Source organism: Candoia aspera, chromosome 1, assembly GCF_035149785.1.
Source record: "Candoia aspera isolate rCanAsp1 chromosome 1, rCanAsp1.hap2, whole genome shotgun sequence".
In the NCBI taxonomy this organism is placed as follows: domain Eukaryota; kingdom Metazoa; phylum Chordata; class Lepidosauria; order Squamata; family Boidae; genus Candoia; species Candoia aspera.
Window position 1 is genome coordinate 252,927,431 of NC_086153.1, and position 26,324 is coordinate 252,953,754.

Below are 26,324 nucleotides of genomic sequence, written 5' to 3' on the forward strand. Positions count from 1 at the left end.
GGCAACAAAGCACAAGGGATGAAATGGGCCTGCTTTGAGAAAAAGTCCTTAACCACCCAAATGACTGTTTTCTTTTGGCTGGGAGGTAAATCAACGATAAAATTCATAGAGATCTGCTCCCAGGGCCTGGTGGGGTCAGTCACCTTTTGTAACAGTCCCTGTGGCTTGCCTTCTTTGCGTTTTTGTGCATCCCACGATCACGTGATCACCATTTACGACCTTCCCTGCTGGCTTCCCACAAGCAAAGTCAATGGGGAAGCCAGCAGCGAAGGTCGCAAGTCATCTGGGTAAGTCTCCTGCACCCAGCAGCAGCCACCCAAAGCCTCACTGTGCTTGCACTGCACCACGCTGGCCCCTCACGCACCCTCTTCCACCCTGCAGCAGCCACCCCAAGCCTAGCTGCACTCACAACCAGCTGCACTGGTCACTCACGCACCCTCATCTGCCCAGGAGCAGCCACTCCAAGCCTCACTGCACTTGCCCCACACTACACCAGACCCTCGAGCACCCTCCACCACCCTGCAGCAGCCACTTACCTGCCTGCCAGCCTGCTTGCAAGCACCTGGGACTTGCAACTTCCTGCGGGGTTCCCCACTGACTTTGGTTATTGGAAGCCAGCAGGAAGTTGTGAGGAGGTCCTCGCTTAATGACACCTGAAACTCACTTAACAATGGCAATGGGGACTGCCAGGATTGCTGTCACTAAGCAATGTGGTCACGTGATGTCATGCTTTACAACCACATTACTTAGTGACAGAAATTCTGGTCCCAATTACCGTTGTTAACCGAGGACTACCCATATTGACAAAAGAACATCTTGAAATGGTCCTGGATTGATTCTTTACCCCCACCCTCAACCTTAACTATCCTGACTCTCCTACTCACAACAGTGACATTTGGAAGAACCAGCAGCCCCTGCAGCAGCCTTCCATTACAGCTTACATATTGTACTCCTATTGCCTCATAATGCCAACTGGTCAATACAAGCCTGTTTTTACCTTTTACCTGACAAATACTGTATATAGACATTTGGGTAACTGAAAATATCCAGTTATGCCAGGCCTTTGCTGTAGGCCAGATCAGAAACAGATACCACCACTGGAACTCTATTGGTTGTAGGACACAATAACAGCAACTCAAAAGCCTGACAGAGTTTCCCTCTGCCTTTTATATTAAAAAGAATCAAGGCAAGGAACTCTTGAGTTTCTTTCTTACCACCCCAGGGCTAAGTAGATGTTTTCCTAATCATTCTTGCATTCCTTCACAATTAGCGCTGTACTCCTCTATAACTTAATAGGTCCATTCTCTAGTATTAACCAGGATTTGTTAGGGTTTTATCAGGAGCTTTTGCTTTGTTAAAGAACTAACAAACTTGATTCCTTTTCCATTTGCCCACAAGTCTTACCATAGCCTGTCAGTTCTTATTTTTGAAATTCAAATAGAAGCACTTTGCATACCTATATCTTGGCATCTCTTTGTGTGTACAGCTATGGCACATTTTTTTCCTCACTCTCTGCTTAAAGGCCTTCCTGGCCATATAGCATGTGGTGGAGGTTTACTTAATTAGCAATCAAAAAGAGGTGCTGTCATTTTTTAAATAGCATAGATTAACTCATTGTAATGTTATGCAGTAATCAAGGCAGACATCTGCTGGCAGGACAGTGAAAGGCAGCATCCTGAGCCATGGGGTAAGCTTTGTTCATTTAATTACATCAATAGCTATTTACTCATGAAAATAAACTATTCAGGGCTAATTATGAATACCCAATCTGCTAAAATCATGTGTTTATCTTGGTTCCTCCATTTTCCAGATGCATTTCATTTCCTTTATAACATGTGGCATCTGTTTATGTAGCCTTCAATTTGCTACGTTATGGTGCTTCACAAATGTTTTGCAACCAGAAAGTACCTTAATATAATTAATCACAAGGATCGCTTGTTAATTGCAAATTGTAAAACTATAGAGGCAGAGAATATAAATAGATCTATACTACTGGAGAGATGATATAGGTAGGTAGGTAGGTAGGTAGGTAGGTGGATGGATGGATGGATGACAGACAGACAGACAGACAGACAGACAGACATTCTAGTATATTTTATGCCAATAATTTAATCTGTTTCTAGAACACACCAGCAATATTTGCTCAATTAATCATGTAAAATTAGATGCTTATCTAAGTTAGAAATAATTGCAAATTCAAAAATTATATTCTGGAAACTGGAGCAGACATTTATCCAATGTTTTTTGCTATGATTTTCCAAGGTTTACCAATAAGAAACGGTATTTAAAATCATTTTGCCAACTTCTGATAAGATTGATAACTTCGGAAACTGTGCTATGATCCCATAACAAATGTTATGTTAAATGATCAGCTTCAGAAGCCATAAAATAAGACATTCTTCATCCAAAATAGACTGCTAGAGACATCACATATTTTATTGGCTTTTGTTAAAACAAAACAATAAACTTTGCAATATGCTTCTAACTAAATCCAGGAGGGTGACATTTCACATCTATGGACTGTTTTTTTAGGCCTAAGATTCCATCACTGTAATTTTGTTGTTGTTGTTATATTCAAACAAAACTTATCCCATCACAATAGCAGGATTTAATGGACAAGTCTTTTACCTGAACTAAAAGTTATAATCTGAAGCTAAAATAACCCCTCATTTTTACTATATTGTAAACACATTACAATTAACACATAATATAAGTTGAACTGTTTGATGAATGATATATTTCACAGACAACTAAAAATTCTGTGAAAAGCAAACATTCTAATAATGCCCAATAAAGCTAGACAGCTATGATAGGGACTGGGGTTTTAGAAAATTTCACTAAACATCAAGCTTATATATATTATCATTATCACTACTTTTGCTAACTTATTTTCCACTTTGACAGCTTAATATTTAAAGGATGAGGGTATTATATGTATACTTATTACCTCGACTAATAGTCTTCTAGAAAATGGAACATCCATAGAGACACTTCTCCAAATATCAATGTCTAATTTTTATCATTCCTGTCTGATACGATGTGTCTATTTTCTGATATATCAAATTCTGCTGCCAAAAAATTATTGATTTACCAGCTTCGCTAAAGTGCATTACGCCCTTCGATAACTTTGGAGATCTGCTTTGTTTCTTTTCCTATCTTTCTAACTAATTTCATTGTTTTACCATGCTGAGTGTTTTCACTTTACACCTGATCATGCTTAAGTGAAGCTTAAGTTCACAGCTTGAAGCTTTGGCTCTTGTCTGTCTTACTAATGCAGATCCAGTGAACAAATATTTTTATTCTTTGGATATTAGGCACAATTGTATCTCATTTGATTCCTTCAAGTTATTAAATTCCTGCAAAATATTAGATTTCTGGGTGGATTTTAAAGTAATTTATTCAATTTGTCCTTCTAAAGATATCCTTACCTATGTCAAGTCTTCAGCACATTTATGTGTTCCTTTGTTATTATGTGTTAATAACAGAATATATTTTTTAAAATCCAATCTTATGGACCCCAGTTCATTAGTAAAGATATTAAAATGGACACAATAGGAAAAATATAGCTTTGTTTAGCTAGAAAGGGAGAAAGAGAGGAAGAGATCCTGTTGATTTTTTAATTAAGATTTTTATCTCTGTTTTTAATTGTATGAAAATACTGGAAAATGAGAGAGTCATAGTGGGCCATGTTGAATTTGTGAATGCATCCAAAACTTTCATTTTACTCTCATTTAATTTCATTTTACCATTTTTGAATAAGATCAGTTATCCTATTTCATGCAATCTGTGGACTTGGCGCCTAATTACTGATATAGGAGTCTTTGAGAAGCAGTAATGTGGCAGATTCTGAATTGTCTTCTTGATTTTGCTAGATAGGGAGACTGAGCAGTCTTCTTAATATTAATAATCAGACCAGGAATAGCTGCACTTGCCATTCATATAAAACAGGAGTGATAAAACTTGTCTCTCCAGATGGTGCTGAATTATAACTTGTTGGGTTATGATGAAATGTCCTGTGAGCCAGTAAACCACTATGTATCACTGTTATACTAGAAATGTACATAAAGATGCATGGAGGGACTGGAAGTTTTTTCTTTTACTGCTTCCTGTGACTGAACCCTTCCTGTATGTATCTGGGCCTTGTATTAGTGTTGTTTAAAAATTACTAATTAGATTTCCTTTATTGATTATGTGCCATGGATTCTATAATTCTATAATTCTAAGTCATTTTTGATTCCTAGTGACCACATAAGTAGATTTTCTCCATGATGATCTATCCCTAAGCTGTTCTTTCAAGTCTCCGAGCAGTGCACTTATTGCCACTGTAATTGAGCCCATCCCTTGCTGCCGGTCATCCTCTTCTCTTTTCCTCCACCTTTCCCAGCATTAGAGCCTTTTCCAGAGAGCTGATTCTTTGCATAATGTGTCTGAAGTAGGATAATTTGAACCTGGTCATTTGTGCCTCAAGTGAGAACTCTGGGCTGATTTGTTCAATGATCCATTGGTTTGTTTTCTTGGCTGTCCATGGTATTCTCAGGAGTCTTCTCTAACACCAAAGTTCAAAGACATCAATACTCTTCCTATCCTGCTTCTTTAAAGTCCAAATTTCACTTCCGTAGAGTGTCACAGGAAATATCACAACTTGCAAAGTTCTGATTTTTGTAGGTCAACACACATCACAGCACTTGAATATCTTTTCCAAGGCCTTCATGGCTGCTGTACCAAGGGCTAATCTGTGGCATATTTCTTGACTGCTTGTTCATGGTTGATCCTAAAAGGCAGAAGCTGTCCACCACTTCAGTACCATCATTATAAATTCTAAGGCTGGTTGTTCTACCTGCTGTCATTAGTTTGTTCTTTATATTTAATTTTAGTCCCATTTTTTCACTGTGCTCTTTGACTTTTAGTCAAAAGCTTGCAGATCCTTTGCATTTTTGGCTATGGTGGTGTTATCAGCATAGCACAGTTATTGATGTTTCTTCCTCCAGTTTTAAAACCACACTCATCTTCTTCCAATCCAGCTTCCCTTAATATATATTCCGCATATAGTTTGAATAAATAAGGGGAGACTATGCAGCTTTGTCACACTCCTTTATCAATCAGAAGCCAATCTGTTCACCATGTTCTGTCCATACTGTGGCTTCCTGATCTGTATAGAAGTTTCCCATGAGGACAGTGAGATGTTCTGGGATTCCCATTTTTCTTAGCACTTTCCGTAACTTGTCCTAACTAAATTTCCTAAAAAAAAATGCATAAAAGGGCTCACTTTACAATACAAGACTACTGTTACCACTAAAGGAGAATCTGGCTTTTGATAAGATATTGAAGAATTTCTCCTTTGTCTGCAGCAGGTTGGAGAAATCATCTACCTAATTTATCTGCCCAACAAGGATTTGGAAAGTGATTTGTACCCAGCTCTAGCTGAAAGTACTTCTCAGTGGAGACATACTAGGCCCCTGTACATGTAGAATTTGTGCTAATCCAGCATCTGTATTGCACCCCTGTGTCTCTACAATGCTATCCTTCTGGAACAGCCTGACTGTTTTTCTTTAGGCTCAACCATGGTACAGTTCAAAGTACAAAATTTCCATTTTCAGCTCTGAAGCTCTGGGTCAGCCATTTTTCATTTGTGGGATATCCTGCTTCACTCTGCTTTCATTTTCTGAGCTCAGTCAAGCCATTATTCCTTCTATACATACGTGCGCACAGACACACACACACACAACTCTGTGTGTGTGTGTGTGTATATGTATTTGTATGTATGTGTATATATGTATGTATGTTTATGTGTGTATATACATGTGTATATATATATATATGTGTGTGTGTGTATGTATGTATATATATGTGTATGTGTGTGTATATATATATATATATAAATGTAATTTTTTTTTTAAAAAGATAGAGGTTCTGCACTGCAACCTACAACCATGACTGCAACTGTTGGGGGGGAAAAGCCTGGCTGCAAAATTAGTGTCATGCTGTCATCACAGTTTTCAGAGGAATTCTCTTTTCTAGTGATCAAGCACCCAAGTCAGGATTAAGGTTTTTTGCTGCTTCCTTCACTGAAACTCTTAGAAGAACTAATTCTAGTAAGTCTGCAAGAATTACCACATATACTGTTAAGCCAAGGAAACTAAGCACCAATACAAAATCACAGACATACTTAATTGATAATCCAATGTATTACACATTCATGTAGAATAAGAACAACTTCTTACAGCCGGGCAGTTTCCCCCTCATATTACCATCTCAATGTTTTTGGAAAAGAGCCCAACCAATGCTGCTGGGGCAGGGGATGAGCATTTTCTCCTTTTCTGCATGATATGGGAGCGAAGAAAGTTTTGTTTCTGCAGGATGAAGCACTGATTGAATGGTGAGTTTTGCCCTCTTTTATTGGTCAGCTGGATGGAGCAGTGATTGGCTGACAGGATTCCCTTCCTGTTCTCAGAATTTTGAGACAACTGCTCAGCTGGCTTCAAAATGCTTGGAGGTATTACAGCAGTGTTTCTCAACCTTGGTACTTTAACCTTTAAGCATTGCTGGCTGGGGGAATTCTGGCAGTTGAAGTCCACACAGCTTAAAGTCGCCAAGGTTGAGAAACACTGTATTAGAGAATAAAAATGGGTGCTCCATAGATGGCAGAAAATGGACCTATGAAATAGGGCTAGAAGTGACTTTCTCATCTTTTACTGTTGTTTATAGTTGCATATTACCCAGCAGGCTCTGACTGCTTTTGTCAGAATGAGGAAAGCAGCACCTCAGCATCACCCCACAAGCCCTGTCCCTTTGGGGGGCCATGTGTCAGGCTCTGCCTGAGACCCAATAAAAACACAGACGCTAGACTAGACTTTAGGTTCTGGTTTTATTTGGGAATAGAATGCATGCCCTTAGAAAGCTGAGAGTGAGGGGAGCGTGCCGGAACGGGATTTAAATAGCCCGCGCTGGTCAGCGCTCCACCCCACCTTATTCCAGGTGTGTCCCACGAGCCCCACCGGTTTCGTCCTCGATAGGTGAGGGGTCGTGCAGCCCCCTCCTGTGCTCCGGGCATTGCCTCGATCGCCTTCCTGACCGGTGATGGTTCATTGCCGGGCGATCAGGCTCTTAATCTTTTTGACAGCTCGGGCGCACCTCTCCGTTTGTCTTATCAATTACCTCTTTGCAACTTTGTATCCTTATCTTCCACACCACCGGCCTGGGTTGATACTTTGTTTCCAGCACCTGTTGTTCCCTTTTGTTTCATGGTTGCCTTTTGCCTTAATCCGTCAGGGACCCATTACCCTGTATTGTCATGCGAGCCGTTGCGATGTCACAAGTATCGCAACGGTGATCATGACACCATGTGACATTGCAACACAGGTAGAAAAGGGTAGGCTTGAGTTGTGATGCTGCAATGCTGCCTTTGTCAGTCTGCCCCCACCCCCACTCCCTGCAGAAACCCCTGCAGACACCAAAACATTTCAATAATTTTACTTTAAGATGCAAATCAGTCATGTATATAAATATATAAACATTTCCTTTATGTGCGAATCTTTCAAAGATTTAAGGAGGTTAAGGTTTCATATATTTATGATGACGAGCACTGGGAAAACTTCCTTCTGATTGTCAAAAGGCCTTGGATCCTTTTGTCCTAGTTATTGTCTAAGCAAGCAAATTCCCCAGACACCTTCCAGGCCTTTCTAATAACATCTACTTGACATATGCCAACCAAATGCACACAGAAAATAAAGTCAGCTTGACTTTGATGGAGCTTTTCAAAACAGCTTAATTAATTTCTGAAGTCTAGAGCCTTAATTTTCCTTTTGATAAATGGGAGCTTACTTGCATAACTGCCACCATGTCAAGAGGAGTCCACGAGGACTTTTCAGGGAAGTGTTCTCTCTCCCCCTTCATGCAAGATGATTGTTAGGAGTTCTGACAGAGCACCACACAGTAATAAAATATAACATTAGAAACACTATACCAAAACATAAACATTGTAAGCATTTATCATTTTAAATCTGGTAAAAAAAATAAAATTTCTGGATTAGGTTAAGGGTCCCTCTTATTTAGTATCCTGTTTCCAAAAACAGTGCCCAACTTGGTGGCAGATCATGGGTAATCTTGGCTGATCTCAAAAAGTGAAGCAGGTTTGGACTTTCTTGGTACTTGGAAGGGAGACTCCCAGGAATTACCAGGGCTATAAGCTAGATTGGAAGGTTGAAGAGGAAAACTGTGGCAAACCACTTCTATATTGTTGCCAGGAAAACAATGTGGATCTGTTGCCAGGAGTTTTTATTCTTTCTAACCTAACAGTGGTTTCAAACCAATCATCTAAAGGGGCTCAGGATTCTGTCAGTAACTCCACAGAATAATTGTCCAAAACCTGAACACATGGGATCAAAATTTGGTGTGTGGTGAGAAACCAACCAAAGAAAGATTCAGTTTGAAAATGGACCAGATTAGGCCAGAAACTGGGGAGAGAAAAATCCAGAAGGATAAACCCCACTGGATCCCTATTAGAAGGCAGGGGAGCAGTTCAGAATGCTGCTGACTACTCCATTCTAAGCCTCCCTTTCTTGTCCCGCTTGGTCCTGCAACCAGGAGCAAAGCATATGCCGCACATATGCATACACACACATCGAAGTGAATATTTGTAGCTCAGGGTTGAACCGCGGAGTCCTTGGTGCTCTCTGAGCCTTGTTGTTTTCTTGTAGACGTTTCATTGCCAGATTAGGCAACACCTTCAGTGCAAGATCTTTTGCACTGAAGATGTTGCCTAGTCTGGCAATGAAACGTCTGCAAGAAAACAACAAGGCTCAGAGAGCACCAAGGACTCCATACACACACATTACACACAGGGAAGCAACTTATTGCTTCCTCACATAGAACAAATTACAGGGCTATGGCCACTGCTGGTAAATGGGTTGGAAAGACCTCTAGACGCCATGCATGTTTTCTCTATCTTGTATTTGCCTTTTTGTCTTTTTCAACAGCAAACCAGATCTTTGTGGATATTCAGAAGCACAGCACAAAAGATATTGACTTCTACCATGTTCATCCTCAGCATCTAGTATTCATAGGTGTGCTTCCTGTCCTGGGTGTTTAATATAGCTGTCATGGCCCATTGTTCCTATTGTGGAATGTTAAATTGGACTAAGAAATAATGGAAAGGAGTTGGAAGCTGAACTAATGGACGCCAGGGATCTGGCTTATCTATGCACTTGCCAGGAGGTTGGAGAAGGGCTGGGGCTCTGTTATCTGTTCCCAGATGTGCCTGTGATCAGGGCCCGGCTCTGGAGTGGGGAAGGCTACGTGACTAGCCACGCTTCCCTAACCACAAGGCACTGACCCCTAGCTAATTACCATTCCAAAGTCTCCACCCCAAGGCAGGGATTTAGGGGAAAACATAGAATATGCTAAGAATTATTATGGGGTACCATGTGGGATGTATGTTGTACGTGAAGAAATTGCGCAAGTGCTGAAATAGTTAACCAATAAGAAGCTTTGATCTGCTGATGAACTGTTTTGATAACTGCTGTCAAACTGTATAAAATTGCCACTCGCGATGTGCTTGGGGTCGTTCCCTCTTAATGGGGAGACCCTATTTCTTCTAGACATCCTCAATAAATAGCTGCTTGATTCCACCTCTCTGCGTGATCAATTGGCTGTTAAATTGCGCCGGGCGAAGAACCAAGAAGCCTGCCTTTTGCGTGCAACGCTATAATGGTTCTTTTTCACTGCTTTTTTTAAAATGTACTTATGTGCTTTAGTTGTTTGTCTGCTGATACCCAACTTCCCTCACCTTAGAGCACTAAAGGTGAAGAACAGACAAAAGCAAAACAGAATATGAAGCAATTAAACAGCAACTCAGATCATCCTTAATCTGACTCAAAAGGCCTAGATGACAAGAAGAGCTTGACACTGTTCTAAAAGGTGAAGAGGGGAAAGGCGCCGGGCAATTGATTTCTTAACTTAGGAGCACTGGCACATTTTCACTTGACTAAAAATTCAAGCAGTAGCTGTTCAGCAATGTGAATATTTATTTATTTAGGACTATTTATTTCTTTATATTTATATCCCACCCTTCTTCCAAGTTGCTCAGGGAAGTATGGATGGATATTCTCTTTCTTCATTTGTTATCACAACAGCCTTGTGAGATGGGATAAGTGGTAATGTCATCTGTTCATTTCATGCTTAGGTAGATAAATAGATAACTTTATTTCAGTCAGTGACCAGCTTGAAACAAGGTATAAGAAGTTCCAGCCAGAATGAAATAACATACTTATATATAAATAAAATAATGAAGCATTGAACTCTATTAAGACTAAGATTAAAAAACTAAAAGTAAAGTTTAGAGCTAGCTAAGAAGGGGAGAAAAAAAGGCATGAAATTAATTATAGGTCTAAAACTAGATGCTGGATCAATATTACAACTAATTAACAATATATACGTGTGCTGTAATATCTAATAATCTAACATATTGATAAGAAGTTACAATTTATTTCTCAAGCAGATCCTTTTGAAGTCCTAACCAAGCTCCCTAATTTTGAAGCAAAGCCAAACCACCTACATCAGCCAGAAAGCTGTCCAGCTTCTCAGCCAAACACTTCTGACAACAGAAAACTGCTCTGCGCCCATGGAGTATGAGATGTCACCAGCGTGACTTAGAGAGGGAAGGGGCTGCCCAGCACCACTAGATCATGCTTTTTACACTTCTCTGCATAGCCCAAATGTGGCAAAAGCTACCTAATAATGCTAGTCTTTAGGATTTCCCTGAACTCTTCATCAGCTAAGATAGTAAGCAAGCCAAAACAGGAGAGAAGAAGAAAAAAAATAGCTGATGTTAAAGTCTTGATGGAATAGGGGAAATGGCTTTTAAATTACTTTTGGGCACATGCTAAGGTGATTTTAGGTAGTATCTAAGGTTCTTCCCAAGGGCTTCCCAGGTGAACAAACATAGGCTGGCCCCTTCTTTTTTGAAAATAGAAATGGAGCTGCTACTTGAACCCATCCACATCCATCTAATCTTTCCATTACAGTGTGACACCTCCAGGTGTTACTTCCAATCTGCCTGCAAATTTGAATTCAGGGACTCCCTTGGGCTGGCATATTTTAATTCTAACTATTCTCATTTCCTGTGAATCACTTGATTAAAGAAGAAAAAGAGAGAGAACTAACGCTTTTTGATGATTTTTTTTAAAAAGTGTTATTATTTCCTTTCATCTTTCAAATATCTGTTGGTATACCAGGTTCTCTAGCTAGATCCACATTTCAAATAAAGATATATCTTTTTAAACTGATTTTAATTAGCTTTCTCTTTAATCAGCATAGTTTTAATTAGTTCCTCACTGCTGATTTTAAGTTCACTAGCATTGTGCTTAGAGACTCTGTAAACAGCCTCAACTACATTGTTCCACATCATTCTATTACAATAATAAAATTAACATACAAGGGTAGCAAACCTAAACTCACATGTTCCAGAAGTAGCTTAGTCCCAATGAAAATGACAGGAACATGAATGCATTTCATGTGCCGCAACACACCATTGCACATGACAGTACAGCTGGAATATAGCCATGTTCCAGCAGAACCCCACCTGATGCTTGCAGAAGAGTAAAAGGCAAGCCCAGCTTCCTGGAGATTCTGGGTACTGTTGGTCCAGTACATCTAGAAAGCGCTAGGTAGGAAAGCCTGGTCTAGAGTAACCAGAGCTGTGATTTTCAAACCATCTCATTTCATCAAAGAAAATCATCTAGCAGTTAAACACTCACAGCATTAGAGCCATTCTGTAAAGATTACTTCCTTTCGAACTGCATCAACATGCATTATTATAGCTCTCTGAATAAAGTTATTACAACTTAGATTAGTTATTGTTAGCTCCTTCAGTGGCCAGGACAATGAACCTTACATTTTTATATGGAATTACGGTTTGAAAAGGTCTCAGCTGGTAGTAGCAATAGGCCAGACTTTTCTAAGCTTAGAAACTACATGAGGCTGGACCTGAGTAGCAGTTGGAGGGAGACTATCAGGGAATACCAGGGCTGTGGGCTAGAAAAAAATTCTCAACTGAAAAGTTGAGAATTGCTGGTTATCACCTTTAAAGCCCTACATGGCACAGGACCAGGTTATTTGTGGGACTGCCTCTCCCTGCGAATATCCGCCAATCCTACCAGATCAGATAAGGTAGGCACACTCCAGGTCCCTTCCCTGAAATCTTGCCATCTAGTGGGACCTTGGAAGCATGCCTTTTCCATGGCTGCCCCTACCTTATGGAACACCCTCCTTTCAGTGATTTGTCAGGCCCTCACCCTTTTAGCCTTCCAGAAGGCCATCAAGACCTGGCTTTTCACACAGGTACTGGGATAGAATGAGGATATCTGAAGCTGGTGGTGGGGTATCCCAAAGTGATGATTGAGGCTCCAGATCCTTGTTCTTGTTTCTTGTTTTTATCGTTTATGATTTTATAATTATTGGTTTTATTGTTATGAGCCACCAAGAGTTGAGTTTAAGGTGGGTAGCCATACAAATCTTTTAAATGAATAAATAAAATAAATTACCTTGGAAGAGGGCAGTGGCAAACCAAGAAAAGGGACAAGTGTGTTCATGAAGTCATCAGGAATTGAGCTTGTCTGAAGGACATCTTTACCTTATTTTGCTATAAAAATGTCCAAGGGGAATATGGTCAATACCACCAGCTACCATGGAAGGCATTTCTCTGTTCCGTTTCAAAAACAGCTCTGCACTTCTGTGATCCCATTAGGCTGGTTGTATTTGATGTCAAGTTAAATTTCTGACTTCAGCTGCAATGTATTTGAAGCTGCAATAAAACTAGCCCCTTTTTTTTAAAGCTCTATGGCCTTGTAAAGTTTGTGGGTAATCCATTTTTCTGTTACCAAAAATTCCTGCCAGACTATACCTTTTAGCTCCTAGATATAAAAACTAGTTCTCACATGGTCAAAAGTAAACAGCCTGATACCAGATCTGTCTACTAAAAGAAGAGACAGATGAAAATCTGTCATCAAAAAGAGAGGGGCATCTAGCCAGTTGTACAGACAGATGTAAGAATTTTGAACCTTGATTTCACTATAAGTTATAAGTCTTAGTTTTGTACACTGCCCAGAGTCCACTGGAGATGGGCGGCCAATAAATTTAAAATAAATAAATAAATAAAACCACCCCTCCATGGATACCCCCTTGTTGTGGGTGAGGGGCTTGTGATGCTCTGATGAGGTTGAGAATGATGCTGGTGGTAGTGTATTCTACCGGAAAGGTCACCCATGCCAGACAGGTCTCAGCAGAAGAGCCAGACCAAGTGCATCAACCCATTCACTTATGGGGAGAAAATAGAAAATGAATCCTGTACCAGATCAGCCATCACCTGGAGCAACAAGGACCATGTCAGGTGTTAAAGAGAAAATAGAAAATGAATCCTGTACCAGATCAGTCGTCACCTGAATCAACAAGGACCATGTCAGGTGTTAAAGTTCTGTCAACAAGTGGGCAACAAGAATCAGGAGCTATGGCTGGGCAACCAGGGCTTAGCCCTGTAGGATTACTGGAAGAACAACAACCACAGACAAGGCAAAAGTATACTGTGTTTGAAAATCGTACCATTATAGCCTGCTACTATAAATCGGAACCAATGAAGCAGGGCTCCTTAAAGCAAATGTTTGAATTGTGGAAAGGAATTTATCCAGAATCAAATATCACTGAACAACGATTAGCAGATCAAAGGAGATACATTACCAGAAATAAAATATTCAGAAATGAAGAGCTGGAAGAGATTCAGAAAAATTGTGAAAATGGAAGAACCAAAAACAATAGTAAAATACTAGAAGAAACTCAGATAACAATTGGAAATATAGAGGGAATAACTGATATGAACTACAGAAATGATAACTTAGAAGAAGTAATAACAACAAAACCAGTACAGGCCAGCACTGAAACAACCTATGAACTGACCCCCCACCCAACAAGAAGAATTAAAAGAGAAAATTTGGCCTATGCAGAATTAACAGTAGAAAGACAAAGACTGCCTGTCATGCTCCCAGATCAAAAGTTCTCAGAACACTTGATTGGACTCACATGCATGTTTTAGTTAACACGTGTGTCACTCTTGCGAGTCGAAGGCATGGGAGGGGGAGCATCGCTGGAGTGTGAAATCATCTTGTTTGGACTATCTCACAATGCCAAGGTCATTTGCAAGGAGCCATTGAAGACAGCTGCAGATTCTTCTAGTAACTGGCATGAGAGGGAGGGGTGCATACCTGAGATGGGGAGTGGGGGGGAATTTGAATTCACTGAAGATGTTTAATGGGGGAAAAGCGCAGGATTTTTCACTCACAACTTTTTCTTTGTACTGAATGCTACACACCATTAAAGAGAATTCTAAGTAAATACTTATGAGTCGGATTTAATGGGAAGTCGAGTATTCCAGTCATCACACTGCCAGCACTGAAAGTAGTGTCCAAAAAAGCCCTGGCACCTATAAGGAAGGATGTGAATCAGGTGCTTGCGAGGATTAAAATAACATCTATCAAACAGACCAATCCGCTTGCCTACAGTACAGCAGTGGTGGTTACAGAAGAACTGGGTATCAAAATCAGAAAACCAAAAGCAAAACCATATTCTATCCCAAAGTGGAAGATCAGACTGGAGGCCAAGATAAGGAAATTAAGAGCAGATGTGAGTAATTCTGAAAGAGCAAAAATTGAAGAATGTAAGGATCAAGACAAGCCTAATAAAAAAATATTGGCTTAGCACCAGAAAAGTTATGTTAACACATGGAATGCAGCTAAAGAAATATGTTAAGATGGGAGAAACTTCGATGGGCATTGCTGGGCAGAATTTCTGTGATTAAGATGAATGTCTTGCCTAGAACGTTGTTTTGTTTCAGATAATACTTGTTTCCGACAACTGATGCACCATTTAAATAATGGCAGAAGGGTATATCTAAACTTGTGTGTCAGTGGGAAAAAAATCACGAGTTAAATATAAAGGTGTTACAAGATGCAAAGGAAAGAAGAGAATGGGGTTTGAAATCGTATTTTGCAGCTTGCTGTTTGGTGAATGCTGCTGAGAAATAGAAGGCTTTTGGAGTTAGGGTGGCATGAATATTTGTGGTCCGACAAAGTCAAAGTTAATGTAGATCTTAAAAATCATTATGTTAGACACGCCATACTGAGAAGTTGGAATAGATACAAACCCAGGTTGTGCCCGAAAACACATTTATGGCTGTCAGCACAAGAAGCATATTATAGGTGAGAAATAATAAGCAAATATAAATGGCTAACTTATTGTGAGATACTAGAAATTTGCCAAGGGGAAATAAAATAAAATCAAGAGCAGATCTGTGGGAGAGGGATATACTGTATTTGTCAATGGTTTTCTTATTTACAATTATTAGAAAGATTTAAAGTAGATAAAAGAATACATGGTTTTGAACATTGTAAGACTGAGTTTGAAATGGAATTACATACAAATGATGAGCATGTTATTGCTAAAACATAAAAACTTTTACTAAAATTTTAAATTGTAGTAAAATTATATAAAGACAAAAACAAAAAGAGACTGAATTTATCTCCAAATGACATTAGTTTTTGTAACCTTCCTTCCAATATTACAGACCATCATGGTTTTTTACGTTTTTTTCAAGATGGCAAGAACTGCTATGTGTTTCACAAAATGCAGAGAAAACTGACAGATAGCAGCTTCGTATGCAAGTGATTGATGAGTGCTCCATTTATCTTGTTGGCATTTTAAAAAAACAGGTAGATTAGACACTTCACTTTAAACAAGTAGGATTTATTTATTTATTAAAGAATATGCAATCATAGATCCAAAAATAAGTAGGATTTATGCATTCCTGAGCAATTATTTCATAATTTTTTGCATATTAATTTATGATAAACTCTGAAGGCTTTAGAAATAACATGTTCTATATATATATTGCACTCTATTTAATGTCCATTGAAAAAATAGGAAATAAACCAAATTTAAAAACATAAAGAAATAATAATAATAATAATAATAATAATAATAATAATAATAATAATAATAGGAATGGATGATAGACTTCAGCAAAGGATCGTTACCTTGTTGTGGTGCTGGAGCTTGAGCACCTCAATGATGCCATGAGCTAAACCGTGAAGGGCTACCCAAGATGGGAAGGTCATGACAGAGAGGTCAGACTAAATGCGATCCCTGGGGAAGGTAATGGCAACCCACCCCAGTATTCTTGCCGTGAAAACTAAATGGATCAGTACAACCAGAGATATGTCGGTATACCATCGGAAGATGAGACTCCCAGGTCAGAAGATGGTCAAAATGCTACTGGAGAGGAACAGAGGATGAGTTCAACTAGCCCCAGACGTGATGACGCAGCTAGCTCGAAGCCGAAAGGACGGCTAGCGGCCGACGGTGCTGGTGGTGAACGGTGAATCCGATGTTCTAAGGATCAATGTACCATTGGAACCTGGAATGTAAGATCTATGAGCCAGGGCAAATTGGATGTGGTCATTGGTGAGATGTCAAGATTAAAGATAGACATTTTGGGTGTCAGTGAACTGAAATGGACTGGAATGGGCCACTTCACATCAAATGACCACCAGATCTACTACTGTGGACAAGAGGACCACAGAAGAAATGGAGTAGCCTTCATAATTAATAGTAAAGTGGCTAAAGCAGTGCTTGGATACAATCCAAAAAACAATAGAATGATCTCAATTTGAATTCAGGGCAAGACATCTAACATCACAGTGATCCAAATATACGCCCCAACCACAGATGCTGAAGAAGCTGAAGTAGAGCAGTTCTATGAGGATCTGCAGCACCTACTGGACAACACGCCTAAAAGAGATGTTCTTTTCATCAAGTAGTCTGGAATGCTAAGGTGGGCAGTCAGATGACACCTGAAATTACAGGTAAGTATGGCCTGGGAGAACAACATGAAGCAGGACATAGGCTAATAGAATTTTGCCAAGACAACTCACTCTGCATAACAAACACTCTCTTCCAACAACCTAAGAGACAGCTTTACACATGGACTTCACCAGATGGACAACACTGAAATCAGATTGACTACATCCTTTACAGCCAAAGGTGGCGGACATCTATACAGTCGGTAAAAACGAGACCTGGAGCTGACTGTAGTTCCGATCACGAACTTCTTATTGCACAATTTAGGATCAGACTAAAGAGATTAGGGAAGACCCACAGATCAGCTAGATATGAGCTCACTAAAATTCCTAAGGAATATGCAGTGGAGGTGAAGAATAGATTTAAGGGACTGGACTTAGTAGATAGGGTCCCGGAAGAACCATGGACAGAAGTTCGCAACATTGTTCAGGAGGCGGCAACAAAATACATCCCAAAGAAAGAGAAAACCAAGAAGGCAAAATGGAAGTAGCCCAAGAAAGAAGGAAAGCAAAAGGGAACAGCGATAGGGGGAGATATGCCCAATTAAATGCAAAATTCCAGAGGTTAGCCAGAAAAGATAAGGAATTATTTTTAAACAAGCAATGTGCAGAAGTGGAAGAAGACAATAGAATAGGAAGGACAAGAGACCTCTTCCAGAAAATTAGAAACATTGGAGGTAAATTCCAGGCAAAAATGGGTATGATCAAAAACAAAGATGGCAAGGACCTAACAGAAGAAGAAGAGTTCAAGAAAAGGTGGCAAGAATATACAGAAGACCTGTATAGGAAGGATAACAATATCGGGGATAGCTTTGATGGTGTGGTCAGTGAGCTAGAGCCAGACATCCTGAAGAGTGAGGTTGAATGGGCCTTAAGAAGCATTGCTAATAACAAGGCAGCAGGAGACGACGGCATCCCAGCTGAACTGTTCAAAATCTTGCAAGATGATGCTGTCAAGGTAATGCATGCTATATGCCAGCAAATTTGGAAAACACAAGAATGGCCATCCGATTGGAAAATATCAACTTATATCCCCATACCAAAAAAGGGAAACACTAAAGAATGTTCAAACTATCGAACAGTGGCACTCATTTCACATGCCAGTAAGGTAATGCTCAAGATCCTGCAAGGTAGACTTCAGCAATTCATGGAGCGAGAATTGCCAGAGGTACAAGCTGGGTTTAGAAAAGGCAAAGGAACTAGGGACCAAATTGCCAATATCCGCTGGATAATGGAAAAAGCCAGGGAGTTTCAGAAAAAGATCTATTTCTGTGTTATTGACTATTCTAAAGCCTTTGACTGTGTGGACCATAACAAATTGTGGCAAGTTCTTAGTGGTATGGGGATACCAAGTCATCTTGTATGCCTCCTGAAGAATCTGTATAACGACCAACAGTAAGAACAGACCACGGAACAACGGACTGGTTTATGATTGGGAAAGGAGTACGGCAGGGCTGTATACTCTCACCCTACCTATTCAACTTGTACGCAGAACACATCATGCAACATGCTGGGCTTGAGGAATCCAAGGCTGGAGTTAAAATCTCTGGAAGAAACATTAACAATCTCAGATATGCAGATGATACCACTTTGATGTCTGAAAGCGAAGAGGAACTGAGGAGCCTTATGATGAAGGTGAAAGAAGAAAGTACAAAAGCTGGCTTGCAACTAAACCTCAAAAAAACCAAGATTATGGCAACCAGCTTGATTGATAACTGGCAAATAGAGGGAGAAAACGTAGAGGCAGTGAAAGACTTCATATTTCTAGGTGCGAAGGTTGCTGCAGATGCTGACTGCAGAAAGGAAATTAGAAGATGTTTAATCCTTGGGAGAAGAGCAATGACAAATCTCGATAAAATAGTGAAGAGCAGAGACATCACACTGACAACAAAGGTCTGCATAGTTAAAGCAATGGTGTTCCCAGTAGTAACATATGGCTGCGAGAGCTGGACCATAAGGAAGGCTGAGAGAAGGAAGATAGATGCTTTGGAACTGTGGTGTTGGAGGAGAATTCTGAGAGTGCCTTGGACTGCAAGAAGATCCAACCAGTCCATCCTCCAGGAAATAAAGCCAGACTGCTCACTTGAGGGAATGATATTAAAGGCCAAACTGAAATACTTTGGCCACATAATGAGAAGACAGGACACCCTGGAGAAGATGCTGATGCTAGGGAGAGTGGAAGGCAAAAGGAAGAGGGGCCGACCAAGGGCAAGATGGATGGATGATATTCTAGAGGTGATGGACTCGACCTTGGCGGAGCTGGGGGAGTTGACGACTGACAGGAAGTTCTGGCGTGGGCTGGTCCATGAAGTCACGAAGAGTCGGAAGCGACTGAACGAATCAACAACAATAAAAATGGATGATAGAAATACCAAAAGACCAGATATACCTTGCTACAGACTACATAATTAAAGCAATTTATCATTGTTCTACTGTAAGTAGATTAAAGACAAATAACCCCCTCTCACACATAGTGCCACACATTATCACAATCCAACAATTCAGCTATGACATCATGATATCACAAGATTTGGTGTGGCTAACATTTTTTGACTCAACTGTTTGCATTTTTAGGACATTAGAGGGTTCAAGGAACAAAAAGCCTTCAGATTTTGAGAGATTTTATGAACTTATCTTTCTTGCCCAAATGGGAAGAAAGTTCAGCATTTAAACTATTACTTTTTTTTTTTTAACTGTGCTCCTATCCTGAAATAAACACTTGTGGGTGCCTCAGGCTCTCACTCCTTCTGTTTAAGATCTACATGAAACCACTGGATGAGGTAACCCATCAGTACGCTGATGATACCAAATTATGCCTCTCAATCCCAGGCTGACCGAGTAATGCTGTCAAAGTTCTATCTCAGTGTCCAGTGGTTGTGTGGATGGGGAGGAACAGACTCAATCCTGACAAGATTGAGTGGCTGCAGATATTTGGGTCCCCTGGCTCTGGGGATCTTCCATGTTTGGTCTTGGATGGGGTTGCACGTCCCCATTCAAGACTGGTGTGCATCTTGGGGGGCATCTTGGATTCACAGATCCTGCTCAAAGATCAGGTGGCAACTGTGGCCAAGAGGGCCTTTGCACAGGTGCATCTACTGTAGTGCACCACTTGCATCCTTTCCTGGATCAAGTTGCCCTTCAGGCAGTCATTCAATACCCTCAGCATCTCACAAATGGATTACTGTAATATGCTGTACATGATACAGCCCAGCAATGGGCATGCCTCATTATGCCTGAATAACCCCACTGCTCCACAAGTTGCACCAGTTACCCGTCGGCTTCTGGGTGCAATTCATAATGCTGGTTTTTACCTATAAAGCTGTTCATGGCATAGGACCTGGTGATTTAAAGGACTACCTGTCTCTGGTTGTTTCTGCTTGTCCAGTGTCATGCCCAGAGTGGGCATTCTCCAAGTCCCATCGATTAAGCAGTGTCACCTTATGAGACACAGGAAGTGTGCCTTCTCTGTCACAGCACCTAACCTCTGGAATGATATCCCTCCAGAGATCTGGGTTGCTCCAATCCTGATGATGTTCAGGAAGCTAGTAAAGACCCAGCTATTCTCCCAGGCTCTGGGGTAGAGTAAAGGCTGAGCTGCTGCCGGATGGGTTTTCTTTGTTTATATGTTGTTTCAGGGCCCGTTAATGGTTCTTTTTGTGCTTTGTTTTTTAAATTATTTTTAATTGTAAGCTGCCCACAGTCATTGGGAGTCAGTGGCCAATAAATAAAGATGTTACAATCCCACCAATTTTGTTATTTTCTGAAGAATCCTAGCTGATTCTTGCCAGACAATGGGAAGTCTACTAGCAGAATAACGAAGGTAACTTCCCTCTTCTGGTAAATAAATATGTCTCTGAAAATAGAGGTGGTGTAAAACCACCATGACCATAGTGATTAATAGCTTTATCCTCCATGAATTTCCCTGAAGTGAATTCCACAGCATAACTATGCAGTGCCTGCAAGATCTACAGCAAACTATGTGAAAGCCTAAGCGGTTAACAATCTCCCATTTAACCCACCACCACACAATTCCCCAAACAACATATTTTTAAAATTCCAGTAGCACTTCAGTATCAAAATAACCTAACTGCCTCACTTCCCACCAACAATTACGCTTAGTTTCTTAAATCAAGTAAAACAATGATTAACCGGTGAAAGCTGTTTGTTACTTAATTTCCTGATTTAAAGGTTACTGCCCTACATCACATATATTTTTCCCCAAAAATCAATATGAGAAAAAATATTGGATATTCTTCAGGCATGTTATGCCCATATTTTCCCTACAACGGAGATTATGTACTAATGGGAGAAAATAGGTAGCATATTAAATACAACGAGCAAGCCCAGATATAAATACATACATTCACATGGCCAGACTGTAAGTGTTTGATTCCCTCTGCTGGATGAAAATTAGTTCTGCAAGTTACTCTGTACCATCCCAAACCTGTATCCTCTAAAAGTACTTTTTTCTGCAATAAAATTTGCTCATGAGAATGCTATCAAAACTAGCATTAGTGACTATGGTAGATGGAGAGTTCTTAAAAAGATGGTTTATATATTTCATGGACTTCTTGTGTGCAGTGATGTATATTTCTACACGCTTTGCACACTAACACATTCTACCTTCTCAGTAAAGAATGGGGCAGAGTACAGGTTTTAGTCTAATACTAAAAAAAAATTTAAAATGGAAGAAAAGTATGGGCTAAAAGAACACCATAATCCCCATAATTTATAATCCAATAATTATTTTAATCCCATAATTTTAGCCACAACAACATGCTTTTCTCACATACTGTCCTGAAATCCACTGCTAAAAGAGTTGGAAAAAGACAAGGTTGTGAGTGTTGGCAGACTGCTAGAAAGCCTTTGGCCCAGGAGAGATCAGAAAAGTCACACACCAGGCATTTCTATAAAAATAATTTTATTTACAGAAAGCAAACATATTTAAAGGCTGTTTGCTGAGAGGAGAGATTTCTCTCAGCTGCATATTCTCTGCAAGCCTACACAGAAGGGAAACTGAAACTAAAACAAGTTCAGACAAGTTCCTCCCTTAGGCAATGCAACCATTAACACGTGAAAAGGGGACAATTAAATTCAACCTCTTCACCCGGCCAAAATGATTAGTTACCATAGTAACCTTAATCTGTAGTAGAAAACATATTAACAGTGAGCTTGGACCTCCTCCTTTGTAATTAACCACTGTCCAAAAGGTGTGTTTCAGTTTTCTCCACTGTGATAAAAAGTAAAGGGGAAGACCTGGGAGATCAATGCTTTGTAGTCTATGCCTATTCCTTATAGCCAGGGACTCCAGTTCCATCCTAGATTCTGTTCCTTAGTGCTTCCAGAGAAGCATAGAATCTGAGAATGGTCCAACAGAGAAGGTGATGTGGATGCAGATACAGTTAATGACTATAACAAATCAGCTTTGTCTATTTTATTAAAAGTGAATATATCCCATCTTCTAGTTTAAAACTTAATTGTTCAAGGCTGCTGTGAAATTAAAGCCTGCAGAAATACAAAATATGCCTGCCACCAAGGCAAAACTGGAGCAAAGGAATTCTGGGAGTTGAAGTCCACACCTCTTAAAGTTGTTGAGGTTGAGAAGCACTGCTCTAGAACACTAAAACTCCATGACGCCTTCTAGATTCTGGGATTTCCATGGCAGCAGCAGTGTAGTTGCTGAGCCATCAGAAGCAGCTCCATGAGCTACCAGCAACAGCCCCCTCCGCCCCCTCAGCCACCACCCCCTGTATTCTTCCCCTCCCTCTATGACCGAACTACCCAAAGCACTAACCTAGCTGATTGTGCCCTCTGGCGGAAGCTTTTCGTGCCATTGCGAGGAGGGGAAGCAGCACCAGCCGGGCCTCAACGCCCTCCCCCTGGGCTCGGGCTCCTGCCACTCACAAGCGAGCGTTGCTGCCCCCCTCCCTGGCCAGCTGGCCTGGCTCCCATTCCCTATGAGCCCTTGCGCTTCTTCTGTCCTGCTTCAGAGAGCACTGAGGCACACCAGCAACAACAGCCAGATGGGGAAATCTGTGAGCTTGGCATCCGTCTGAAGGAGCTGGAACTGTTGGCACTCACAGGGGATGGCTCGGACCCACAGCAGTGTGAGTAACTGAAGTCTGGGTCCTCAAACTCTTGCTTGTTAACACCTTTGCTACCTCAAAGTATGGAAAGGTGCAATTCAGGCCCATTAAACTACCAGAATAGAAGACCCTTGTCTTCCAAAGGGTCCAATAAGTCAATTTTCTATTTAGCATCTCTTTCCTGAACCTAATACTTTGGCTTGAAAACTTCTATATTTCTCCTGTAAGTACCAGAAAATCTTCCCAACAAGATTACCAGATTACATTTGTGACCTTTTTTTTTGCACAGATAAGAAACACTTCTTGTTCAAAAGCAATACCAATTAAAGAGGAGAAGCAATTATCTATATTTTCTCCCCTACATAAATTTCCAACATTTTTATTAAAGAAACCTGAAGTTCCAATACCAGTACTTTCACATAACAGTTTTATGAATTCCATGAATTGTTTCCATTAAAAAGATGGTGTCAATCTGCCAGCCCCAAATGTGCCCAGTTGTAATCCCAAATTAGTCTTGAGGTGGAGGGGAGGGTGACCCACACACACATATTCTCCTGGCCATTATTTCCCCAGTTCTGTCCTGTCATTCATAGTTGTCACAGAACACCAAGTTTACCCCAAAGTTTATCCCAAAATAACAGGAGACTAAAGCTCAGTAATAAGATAGTGAAGGGTTAGAACGATAGCTAATTTCTACTACTAGTCTACAGATTTTGAAAACACAGAACAGTTGTCTGGAGTCCTTTCAGCAACTGATCCAAGGCCCAAAATCTAGAGTCATTCTACCCTGAAGATATTTACACATTAATGAGCTTTGCAGATTAGAAATACCATTCAAGTGTCTCCAATATCCAAGCATATTTGAATCTTTGAGGATTTACAAATAACATCTCATCTTTTTTCATCCTCATGCCTATGGATTTATAAATGAATATCCAGACTGAATGTTTCCATTTTTCCCTCCTGTCTAATATTATATAATCAATCAATAAAGAGATGCTTGAAGCTGTGACCACAGCTGGATTTGAAGAACCATTTGTTTAAGATAAATGCAATACACTGCCAATGTCTATGGATATAGTTAAAGGTTTGGCAAACTTTCCAATACAACATCTGAATGTTTTGACTAAGAAATCATTTATTCAATCGCAAATATGCACCCATCAGTGGGAACATCTTTAAAGTAAGTTCTACTCATGGGTAGTCCAAGTGTAAAGGGGGAGGCAATTTTCATTATTTCTCTTTCCCTCTGCAGTCTTTTGCAATCTTACAGACCATGGGAAATAGACATCAGGAAAAAAAATCCCCTTTCCATTAACAAGATCTTTTGCTGGATCTTGACCAATTCATAAACATAGCTTGCTTAGAATCCACACCTATGCACTTTGAAACCGGGGAAGGAAGATGTGTTTTTAAAGTGATTTACTTTTTCATAAAAGTTATGTTACTATGGTGGGAAAGTATTTCTAAAATAACTTCTAATCTTTGTGATCTTCTTAATCAGCCTTCTCTAACCTGATGTATTCCAGAACTCTTGCAATGCTACTCCCATTTGTCCTGGCAGAGCAAAGTGGAGTTTATAGTCCAACACACCTGGCGAGCATCATGCAGGGGCAGGCTATTTTGATTATTTTTAATGCAAATAGATAACAGGCTTACTCTAAGAAATTTGAACCAATCATTTTGATGTACAGCTGATATAAAATACCAATGCCTAAACTGATGGATAAAAAATAAAATAACATATTGCAAAGTAAATCTTCATCAAGGTGATTGAAGGCAGATTACTTGAAAGAGAGGAATTATTTGTATCAATAGAAGATTGCATACTGAGTGGGCAGCTGTAAATATGTATTTCTGCCAGAATTGTGGAGAGAAGTTAGAAAATTTATTTTTTGTACTTACTGATCCTTTGGGAGATTTAAGCTGTTAAGACATATTCCTAAAGTCAATCCTGTTCCATCTGTAGTAAAGGAAGTGGGATATAATCACTCATCCTGGAAATTTGTGAACTGCAAAAAGCTCCAGCAAACATCAGCAGTCATAAGGATACCTTGGGGAAAAAATACTATGTAATTTTGATGTATCATGCAAAAGCATCACACCATCACTGGGAAAATGAGCTCTAGAACAATACAGCCACCAACAACAACAACAACCCCAGACAAAGATATGAGAGGTCTAGAATCTGCTCTGTCACAATTCTTGTGTTGCAAGGTACAACAGCAGACTATTCATAAAGCCACTTTTCCAAACATTAATTTTTTTAATAAGCTCACTTTTTCCAAAATCATTTCCAGTGCAGTTGTGACTTGCTGTTTGCTATTACTAGAGAATCACATGCCTTTGCATTAGTATCTGTAGGTTGCTAATGTTAAATTCCACACTTTTCAGATAAGCTTCTGAAGGCACTAAAAGATGAAAAGACACAAGATGTAATGACAGGACTGACCCTGAAGAAACATTCACCTGCATCATGAGAGTTATTTACGTCTCAGCTGGGAAATTTGGTGGTGTGGCAAAGCTATAGGGAGAGACACGGGGCCCATAGCCTGCCGATTGACCCCTCATGGACTGTTTCTACAATATTCTCATTTTGACAATAAAAGTATTTTCATCCACATTTCTTGGAGATGGTTAATCCTGAACTGGAAATCCCCAGCATCTTTTCTCCAGTGTTCATCTTGATGCCTAGTCTAGACCTCCTTCCCTGTATCATCTGTGTTGGCCTGGCCCTGGGCATGGATCAGATATCAATTCCATTACAGAGAAAATTGCCTTGGAGTTCTTCACATATTCCCATGCCATATTTCTCCTTCTTCCACAGAAAATTGTAAATCCTCCTCCAATTTTCTGCTTTATTGGAAGAGCTGCAAATGTATTGTGCAGTTCTGAAAAATAATAAAGCTTGTAGAGAATTATCATTTTTAAAAAATGATTTTGTCCCACAAGATGGCAGTATGCAACAAAACTTGTACCTTTGGAAGTTTAAACTATCTTAAAAAAAGAAAAACCTTCCTACTCAGCCACTGAATTTAGGATTCATTTGGCACAACTATTTGACATACTATGGTATATTTTTCATTGGCCACTTACTGCCTGCCAAACCATTGGAAGCAGTGGCTTCACAGTTACATCATCAGCTCCTCTGAACCATACTTTTCATTCAGAATCACTAGATCATGGAGGAAGTTCAGCACAATAAGTATCCAATTTTGAAATCACATTTAGAATTCTAGCAGCTGCCTTTGACAAAGTCAGGCTAATTGTTGGGCACTTCAGGGACTGCCTTCATCCCAAAAGTTAAACTATTGCTATTATGTGTAATAAAGGCTGGGGG

General features: G+C 40.0%; 1 protein-coding gene across 1 annotated transcript; it reads left to right on the forward strand.

The window, feature by feature from the left end:
• The first annotated feature begins 22,599 nt into the window (after window positions 1-22,599).
• On the forward strand, window positions 22,600-25,605 carry C1H11orf91 (chromosome 1 C11orf91 homolog). The gene is made up of 2 exons (XM_063293078.1): window positions 22,600-23,005; window positions 25,379-25,605. The coding sequence occupies exons 1-2, from the start codon at window positions 22,600-22,602 to the stop codon at window positions 25,462-25,464; spliced, it is 492 nt and encodes a 163-aa protein (XP_063149148.1). The 3' UTR covers window positions 25,465-25,605.
• The last annotated feature ends 719 nt before the right edge of the window (window positions 25,606-26,324 follow it).

Coding starts and splice junctions, on each gene's coding strand:
- C1H11orf91 (XM_063293078.1), top strand. CDS start 22,600: ATGAGCTACCAGCAACAGCCCCCTCCGCCCCCTCAGCCACCACCCCCT. Junction 23,006..25,378: donor TGGCTCGGACCCACAGCAGT/GTGAGTAACTGA, acceptor CACACTTTTCAG/ATAAGCTTCTGAAGGCACTA.